At 35.5% G+C, this 9,391-nt stretch overlaps 2 protein-coding genes across 6 annotated transcripts; one reads left to right on the forward strand and one right to left on the reverse strand.

Moving 5' to 3' along the window:
- Window positions 1-429: 429 nt before the first annotated feature.
- LOC110893030 lies at window positions 430-1,710 on the reverse strand. The gene is made up of 3 exons (XM_022140152.1): window positions 1,320-1,710; window positions 854-1,243; window positions 430-629 (listed from the first exon to the last, which is right to left on the reverse strand). The coding sequence occupies exons 1-3, from the start codon at window positions 1,708-1,710 to the stop codon at window positions 430-432; spliced, it is 981 nt and encodes a 326-aa protein (XP_021995844.1).
- Window positions 1,711-6,676: 4,966 nt separating this feature from the next.
- LOC110896796 lies at window positions 6,677-9,170 on the forward strand. 5 transcript variants are annotated; one of them, XR_004875211.1, is made up of 6 exons: window positions 6,677-7,177; window positions 7,473-7,696; window positions 7,943-8,034; window positions 8,364-8,478; window positions 8,589-8,737; window positions 8,829-9,169. XR_004875211.1 is itself a non-coding variant. In XM_035981095.1 (5 exons), exons 2-5 carry the CDS (start codon window positions 7,565-7,567, stop codon window positions 8,637-8,639), a joined length of 390 nt encoding a protein of 129 aa, XP_035836988.1. In that variant the 5' UTR covers window positions 6,677-7,397; window positions 7,473-7,564; the 3' UTR covers window positions 8,640-9,170. The 5 variants fall into 5 exon arrangements, 2 of the variants coding, with proteins under 2 accessions (XP_035836988.1, XP_021999604.1); XR_004875210.1 differs by having other exon boundaries at window positions 8,589-8,721; XR_004875212.1 differs by having other exon boundaries at window positions 7,771-8,034; window positions 8,589-9,170.
- Window positions 9,171-9,391: the final 221 nt, after the last annotated feature.

The raw sequence follows: 9,391 nt of genomic DNA on the forward strand, positions 1-9,391 counted from the left end.
GGTTAAGACGTGACGGCTCTAGCGGAGAGGCGGCGGAGGCCGGCGAGATGTGTAGGCCGAAAGAAAGGGGATGATGAGTGTATTAGGGCTTTGATTTTGGAGATGGTGGTGGCCAGCACATGGTGTTTGTTGGTGGTTAGGCTAGAGGGTGTGGTTGGAGCCCCCTATGGGCTTTATCAGGCCACGTAGGATCCACGTCAGTGCCATGTCAGCCCGGGGGCTTTATCATGCCCCCCTTTAATTTGTAGGGTGTGGATGGAGCCCACGTCATGATTACCAAATTATTTATTTATTTAAATATTTATTTTTTTTTAAACTAAATGGCAATTTTAATAACTAGAAAATAAAAAAAAACATAATTTCATTAAAAAAAATAAAAACATTACAAAGTCTTTAAAAAATATAACTAGAAAATTTATAACTAATAATTTATAACTCGTCATCTTCGTCAACTCCTCCTTGTTCACGATAAAGCCATAGGTGCTCGGTCAGATCGGCTCGAAGGTTATGGTATGTGTGCCTAGCCCGTATCTTCGCTCGGATATCTTTTTTCTCAGCGTATGTTAGTATTGGGTTCGTCGGTTGGTTACTTTCATCATAGCTTTCTCCACAAAACGCTCTACCCGAGTCTTCCAATATCATGTTATGCAAAATGATACACGTATACATGACGTTTCTCATTTTACTTTTTTCAAGTATCCTTGGGCCATGATAGATCATCTTTTTTTAACACACCGAAAGCCCACTCGATATCTTTTCTTGCTGACTCTTGTTTTTTTCTTGAAATACAATCTTTTTTTGTCATAGGGACACGAAAGAGTTTTTACCAACGTCACCCACTCGGGAAAAATACCGTCTGTGAGATAGTAGCCATACTTATACTGCACGTCATTTGCATAGAATGAAGTATCTGGTGCAACCCCGTCTATGACATCGTCGAATAGATTCGAGGACAATAAAACTGCAACGTCATTGTTCGCACCAGCCATGCCAAAGTACGCATGCCAAATCCATAAATCTTGAGAAGCGACCGCTTGTGATAGTAGGGTAGGACCATCGTGGTCACCACGATGATGTTGCCCTTTCCAAGCGGTTGGACATGCCGCCCATTCCCAGTGCGTGCAATCAAGACTACCCAGCATTCCAGGAAACCCGTGTATGCGTTGATGGGCCTCGTATAGTAGTGGAACGTCGGCTGTGGTTGGCATCCTCAAATATCGTCTCCCGTACAGAGAGATAACACCTAATATACTAGTGTTAATTAAAAAATAATAACGATGTAAATAAAAATAATAAATAATAGTGTTAATAAAAATTACCTTCACAAAAATTTTCAAGAGACTCACGACACATTCTTGACGACATCCTTAAATATTCATCCCACGCATCACTCGCTGTGTCGTACGCTAGTTGCCTAATTGCTGCTATGCACTTTTGTAGTCCAGAGAAACCAACTTTGTGACTTGCACTTACTCTTTGACTGAAAAAAGGGAATTCGCCAGCAAGATCATTAGCAATTTTAACGAATAGTCGTCGGCTCATACGAAACCTACGCTTAAACTTACCATCATCGTACAAAGGAGTTTCACAAAAATAATCTTGCACTAGACGTTCATGAGCACCTAACCGATTCCGTTCAAGAGGCGGTTGTCTTGTCTGGTCACGATGTAGAGGATTCAGCTTCTTCGCGAAAATAATTAATCGCCTCATGCGTAATTGCGAGAACCATATCGTCAAGAACACCGTCGGAGGAGGAGCTCGAAGAAGACATTTTTTAGTTGTGATTGGTGTGTGTTTTAGTTGTGATTGGTGAGTTATTTAGTTTAGGATAAGTTTATATATATAATAGAATAAAAAAAGGTTTTTTTTTTTTTTTTAATAATCGACCGTTTGACAACGGTCATGTTTGACCAATTCACCTCGTTCAACGCGTTTGGAGACCGTTACCATCTTGGCGAGCCATCTATGGCGCCCCCAATTAAATTCCAGGGTGTGGGTGGATAGCGCCCCGGGGCGCTATAGAGTGCGAGCTGACAGGGGTGGCACCCCCACACCCTCCGGCCTTAGTGATAGTGTTCAAGTGGTGTTGGAGAGAGAGGGGGAAGAGGGTTGAGATGATAGATAGAGAATATTAGGTTTTTCTGATATAAAAGTTAAAATACTACAAAGAATAACTAATTTGTTATATATAAAATTCCTATAATACCCTTATAGTTAAGAACATTTTTATTGGAGTAAATGTTAAGGAGGTAAATGGAAAAAAATAGTAACCATTGGGAGCAAAAAAGTCATTTTTAAACGATTGAAGCAAAATCGTTAATATGACCAAACCACATAAAACAAAAACGAAGTTAGCTCTTAAATTTAAGATAACTTTGATGTTACTATTTGTCATACTATTTTATTATTAAAGTATTTTTTATGCTACCCTAATATTAAAATATAATATCTAGACATAGGATTGGTAAAAAGTAACTTTAGAGTCTTACAAAATTGTAGCTTTTAAAGTTTTTTAATTACTCACTCATGAGTATGTATAACAAATATAACATGCTTTGTCATGTTGGTTTATAAAACTAGCTTTAGTTAACTTGTTATAAAAAGTTTTTAAAATCGTGAATCATGGTTTTGTGTAAGAAAGGCACCAAACCAGTATCGGGTAATGGCACATTTCCTACGAAAACGGTTCATTTATTAGAGTTTGTTACAAACCTCAACAACACAACAAGATTAAACCGTCAATGATGGTTATTCTTTGATTATAGAATCTTCAGGGTAATGTATGTTCTTTGGTTGTTAAATCTTGATCAACATAAGAATTTCCAGGCAAATTGATTAACTTACGTTTCACGAATTGCAACTATTCAGATAATCAAATGCTTTAAATGAAACTATACAATAGTGAGATACCATTTTGATTTATTGTTTATTAAACCATCTATTTTCAATAGTATATAATGACAATAAATAGAAAAAAAAAAAAACATAATCCAATCATAGTCTCTAATTGCAACAAAGATAGTCTCTAATTAAATCTGAAATAATATAATTTATCTAATCCTATCTGAAATAATATAATTTATCGCATTTGTTTGGAAATTAAAGATAGATCATGGCCCACCATGTAACTGGTTTGCCACTGTGCGTGGGCACGCGAATATACGTGATAGTCAAATAATTGAATAAATAAAGCTGGAATAATACATCACAAATCACCAAATGGTACTTTATATAACATAATTAAATAACTTTTAAAAAGATTATAACACGAACTAGTAAAACATATTTCAACAAATAATTAAGATCCAAAGGTTATATTATGTTTATTCCGCTCTACAAAAAAAGTTAAAACATAATTCATTTAGCTTCTCAAGTTCTCATATAAATTTCTCTTTAAAATAAGTACCTAATATTCTGTCATGAAAATATCTATAATGATTGTGGTAAAGTTGACAAAATGAAAGCGATACCATGGTCAGCATAAAGCTTGAGACATGTGCTTAAACCTCATGTCATTGTCATCTATTTATAGTTTTCGAGTAGATAAAAGTTCTAAATGAGATTAGATGTATAAAGGTTAATTTTAGTACATGTCGAGATCGGTTGCTCAGGCTTGTTGACTCTTAGTCAACTTTAAATTCACACGTCTGATTAAATGCATATGTCGTCCTCATCGAACCCAAGTACTAGATTGACATGCTGTAGAAAGGACTTGTGCTATATGAATATATGCGTATGCCATAAATTTAATATAAATTCATCAGTATTATTGAAACCGGTTTTCTTAATAGATATAAAAATTCGTAGCCAATATAATACAATTCAATATGAAACATATGCGTAAATAGGTTTCGTATTTTATGTCATTTTTAACATGAAATTTTATGAGTGTGGACTGTGTGTGGAGTTTGAAAAAATGACAAGTAAAATGCCACCCATATCCATTGCTAAAGCCCAATTCTAGTTTAGATGTTAGACCTCACGGCCCATTAATAGTTTTGGCCTATATTGTTCTGCAGCAACCCAGCCCATCAAGCTTAGGGAATATTCAAAGTCTGATCCAATCATCCAAATTGCATAAATGATTCTTAAAACGGTCATCTTGAAAAATGAAAAGTAAGGATGTTTTCGACTACATGAGAAGAATGAATGGTCATAAACGATAATCCATTTAGGACCACAGAAAAACTACCGTCTGAAAACTCGTAATCCAAAACATTTGGGACGAGTATAATATTTTTAATGGTTTGGAACTAGTATAATTTTTTCAATGCTTTGGAACTAGTAGAGTATTAGGTGATATCCATCAGTGGTGGTGAAGCTTGAGATTTCCGACCGAGAGTCGAAAACGTCTATACCCAAAAATTTCTATAAAACCAGGGGGTAAAAAACGTATATACCAAAAAATTTCTATACAAAAACTACATACTCTCCACTACTGAGCGAAAAGTTTGGGGGGTCGGCCGCCCCCTCCCGCCCCCACTAAGCTACGCCAATGATACCCACGCGATTATCCAAAACCAGTCTCATAATCATTTTCATGTAGCAAAACTGAGAATATTAGTATTCTCAAAAAACATAAAGTTTACAATAAGTAATATTTTGAAGTTGTTAGAAACATGAACTTATTAAAAATATAGAGCAGTTAGAAGTGTAGTTTGAGTATTTGATGGTTGGTTTTTGTGGTAAATCTAAAATTGGTTTTAAGGTAATGGAGTCCCAATCCTTAACTTTAAATCAAATAACATTTATAAACAAATATACCGCATAATCAACACCTCTAAGTACTTTTTTTTTTAACGGTTAATAAATCCTTCAAATGAACTATTGGCGAAATTCATCACATCGGGATACACTCGCCTCCGAACCGGGGAAAACCCTTACCTAGGGCCGAAGCCCGCGAACACTCGCCCGAAAGCAAGATAGTGCGGTGAGGTAAAATCCGCTCAGTTCAAGGATCGAACTAGCGATCTCCACCTATTCGCCTAGTCTCCTATCATCACCAGGTGCCGAGGAAAATGGGGAGTGCAGGAATCGAACTTGGGTCCCTTAGAACACCAAGACTCTCTCCCTTACCACTCCACCACCACCTCATTGGCAACACCACTAACACTAACCCAATGAATAGTATTAGTAAGTAACTGCCAATGAGCTTGTGGTGGAGTGGTAAGGGAGAGACTTGTGTTTCTATGAGACTCAAGTTCAATTCCTGCTTCTCCCCATTAGTTTTCAGCGGCACCTGGTGATGATGGGAGACTAGGCGAGTAGGCGGCGATCGCTAGTTCGATCCTTGAACTGAATGGGTTTTACCTCACCGCACTGTCGTGCCTTTGGGCGAGTGTTCACGGGCTTCTGCCCTAGGTGAGGGTTTTCCCCAGTTCGGAGACGGGTGTATTCCGATGTGGTGAATTTCGCCAGTAACCCATTTGGAGGATTCGTTGGCCAATCAAAAAAAAAAAAAAAGTATTAGTAAGTAACAGATAATGATGGATTAAAAAGTGGTGTTCTTATTGGGTTAATGGGTTTGTAATTAATAAACCCATAACTTTTATGAATTATGAGTCAAAAAAGTAACTTATCACCTTTTGGTCATATTGACAACATTAATGATGAGTGAACGTAAAGATTTTAATTTTAAGCCACAACTAAAATTAATTATAATTTCGTTTTCTTATTATCACAATCATTTAAAAAAATGTATTTTACTATTTGCTGTTGTCGGCTTGGTTAGAAGGTTTTGGTCATACTCGTGTTGTTGTGTAATCCCTCTATTTGTTATGTATCATCTTTAAGTTTATCTTGGTATTTATACGCACTAACTGTTATGTGAAAACTGATACGTTTGAACTAAATTCATCCAAAAGTTACATACGTTATTAGTAAACTGATGTTTATACGAAGTCAAATCGGCTGCTAAACAGGACAAAGGCGATCAGAGTGAATTAAGACGATCGTTGATTAAAGACATTTTTATCAAAACAATAGTTTTGTGTTTTGATGTTGTTTAAACACTAATATGAAATAATAGGACTTGTCTACTTGATCATAAAAAATAAAGACAAAAGCAAGAAAAAGATAGTAGTAATCGTCAAGAGTGAAGTTATTTATAACTAGTTTGTTCATATAATCTGAAAAACTTATTGTTGTCATACATATAGACAGAAAAATTGGAAGGCATGTGCTTTTTTGTATCAAGAATAATAATTAATAAATGATGTATCATGCAAGTACAGTTACTACTGTTACTTAAATACATGAAAAAACTATCTAACACGTGAAAACCCTGACATATGAAGGTGTGGTATGTCATGGATAGATGTATATAGAGATAGAGTAAAAAAATGTGTTGAAATAAGAGGTCTCGGTTGTATGAATAAGATGATCCTAAAATTACTGTCTATGGATTTTCTTGATTTCTTGTTATAAATTATAAACGCTCTACAAAATAGTTTATTGTAGCAATGTTATGAAATATATAGTTTTGAGTGTTGTTCAATTTGGTGGTTTCATGTTTACAATTATATATATCTATGAAACTCATTAAGTCTAACCGTTTTTTAAATTAACCTCCACCGTTGGATTTGGCTGAGATTAAATCTCAGACACTTAAACTCACTAAATTAATAACCGCTCTTGTGACGGTTGAGGGAAGTTCTCAACAGTTTTGATTGCTCCACCTTTTGCTGCCATGATCTCCACACTCTTGCCCATGATCTCCACAATTTTAGCATCCTATAAACCTGGGTAGTGGGGTTTTCGGTTGAACATTCCTCCTATATATAATATTAATATATTGTTCGACACTCAAAAATGCCAATATATTGTTAGCGGTTATTAGCAGTTTTCTTATCTGGTGGTTACCTCCACCTTTTCCTACCCATTATCTCCACAAATTAAGCGTCCTACAAACCTGGGTAGTGGTCAGTTGAGCAGTATTCTTATATAATGCAGTCCTACATCCAAAATAATTGCACCTAACCACCAGCAATTGAAGCAGAGTTGAAGAAGCATTCAATCTATGGAGTCGCATCCTAGCCAAAGAAAACATACAATTCTCATTGTAAAGCCAAACACTTTCTTCCTTATCGAGTTGTTCTTGTTAACATATAATGGGGAGCATTAACCATTGGTGATTCTTCTTCATCTCATCTCATCTCTGCATCTGTGTATTCAAAAGGTAAATTATTTTATACTACAAATCAGTTTTGCATTTTACACTGATTATTGTCTAGAAAAAAACTATAATTTTGTACCAGGAAATAAGAATAATGCTTTGAACGCTGATTATTGGTAAAACATGTATTTTGAGGATAACCTGATTAAAAGGCCTTATTACTGGATTCAATTTAATATGTGCATTCCACATGCTCGATGAAATGTCTGTGAGAGAATTTGAGGTGATTTTGGTACATGTTTCAACAGTTTGTTTGTTATGGTTGTATGGTGCTTGCTAATATTTTATTTGATTACAGTTGTACAAGGACTAATTTTTTCGATTGAAGACGATACACGCGTCTGTCTCCTCCTCAATGTCAGTCCAGTGTTTGCCCAATTGACCTCTTGAATGATATCAAAAGTTCCCTGCAAAAGCAAGTTAGACCATAACCATGTTGCTGCTAAAAGAGAATTAATCATCAAAAACAGTGAGGAAGAGCAAGATCTAGAGCCAACTTATCAAGAAATTAGCGACATTAAGGTACGATTTGATTGCATATACAGTGGATTAGGCATAATCTTACTATTATCCATGTATGTGTGTTGTTTTACCAGTCATTATCATCTTCTTCCGCATAAATTTCGTTAACATAAAATTAGTTTATTCGATTGGCTGAGCAAGTGGCAGAACATAGGTGAATTTCTCCCTCTCTTGCTCGCTGATCTGGTTTTCTTTTCAAATTAGATTCAAACACTAATGTTCCCCTCTTTCTCTCAATTTTGCAAGGAGACCATCCACTTTAACACGCTCAACCATGTGCGCTTTGATTTCGTTGGTTACCATCATCGTTTCGATACTTTCTTCATCATAACTGTTAGGTAATCAAGAATTTACGTTCATGTAATTTATAACTTTTAAGTTGTTAGTTATTGGGTTTTGAAAATCTTACTGAAATACTAGGTGGGTGTGTTTTATTTTTAACACGCTTAACCATGTGGGATGTTGCATTCAGAAGTAGGTAAATTGATCCAAACACACCAGTAAGAACTCATTATTTATGGGAATTATTTGAATAAACAAGTACTTAAGCATATTGATTTTTGGTCAAAAATGTAAGTGAACTGTTTCCATTATATCTGGAGTTTTATGCTAAAAAGGTTGTCTACTGAAGTTTAAAAGGTAAATGTAGTTTTGGTGATGAATGCAGGGACCTATGGACTTCGTTTACTTCTGTTGAACCAAGAAGAGAAGTAGAACAAGAATGGTTTTTGGAGCTGTGTTTGGTGATTGAATTTCAGTTAGGGGCCGAATTGGTTTGGAAGGTAAACTATGTGTGTGTGTGTGTATGTGTATTTATTGTAGTTGTTGTCATTATGATTTGTGGTATTTAAGAGGATCAACTGACCAAGCTACTTTTTTTTTGCTTAACAAGCTCCAAAGGGTTCAGCTACAGGTTAACAAGCTCCAAAGGGTTCAGCTATAGGTTAACAAGCTCCAAAGGGTTCAGCTACAGGTTTATTGCTGGCACAGTTGGTTTGCACGTGGGTGACTGATCCATTTGACATGTATTCGACACTCGGGGTTTTACTTTCTTTTAATATTCTCTTTGTTATGTCTTTGTTTTGGTTTTTTTCCTTACTCAGACACATGAAAATAGTGAGATATATTGCAGAGAAACAACATGAGCAAGAAATGAGCCTACTATAGCATCCTACAAACCTGGGTAGTGGGGTTTTCAGTTGAAGATTCCTCCTATATTATACATACCTACGCCTTAAACAATCAGTCATCATATTCGAGCATTGTTGAACAACTTTGAAGCAGTAAACATCGATTTATGGTTACATCAATTTCCTTACATGTTTTCTTGAAATCTGATTGATTATATGACACATCTTTTGCTCATATAAACTTTTGTTTGTTGTTACTGGAAATGTTTAGCTGCCTTCTCTAGAGTATTCTGTTTTACATGTTATGGACGCAAGAGTTTGAGTGTCACTAGAGATTCAATGATTCTAGATAGTTATTATTGATGAGTTTATCATACATAAATTTTCCAATTTTTCATTTTTTTGTCTTATATGCAGGGTAGGCTATGATAACTAATGGTAGTGGTATGAACAACCATAAAACTATAAAAGTCATACAAGGGCTATGATAACTAATGGCTTTATTCAAATATCTGAATTTCAGGCTAGGCTATGATAACTAATGGTTCTTTTTACAGAAGGGTAC

The sequence above is a fragment of the Helianthus annuus genome, chromosome 12 (assembly GCF_002127325.2).
Source record: "Helianthus annuus cultivar XRQ/B chromosome 12, HanXRQr2.0-SUNRISE, whole genome shotgun sequence".
Classification (NCBI taxonomy): Eukaryota; Viridiplantae; Streptophyta; class Magnoliopsida; order Asterales; family Asteraceae; genus Helianthus; species Helianthus annuus.

Coding starts and splice junctions, on each gene's coding strand:
- LOC110896796 (XM_035981095.1), top strand. CDS start 7,565: ATGATATCAAAAGTTCCCTGCAAAAGCAAGTTAGACCATAACCATGTT. Junction 7,697..7,942: donor AAGAAATTAGCGACATTAAG/GTACGATTTGAT, acceptor CAATTTTGCAAG/GAGACCATCCACTTTAACAC. Junction 8,479..8,588: donor GGGCCGAATTGGTTTGGAAG/GTAAACTATGTG, acceptor TTGCTTAACAAG/CTCCAAAGGGTTCAGCTACA.
- LOC110893030 (XM_022140152.1), bottom strand. CDS start 1,710: ATGAGGCGATTAATTATTTTCGCGAAGAAGCTGAATCCTCTACATCGT. Junction 1,244..1,319: donor TCTTGAAAATTTTTGTGAAG/GTAATTTTTATT, acceptor CTAGTATATTAG/GTGTTATCTCTCTGTACGGG. Junction 630..853: donor TGGCTACTATCTCACAGACG/GTATTTTTCCCG, acceptor TGATATTGGAAG/ACTCGGGTAGAGCGTTTTGT.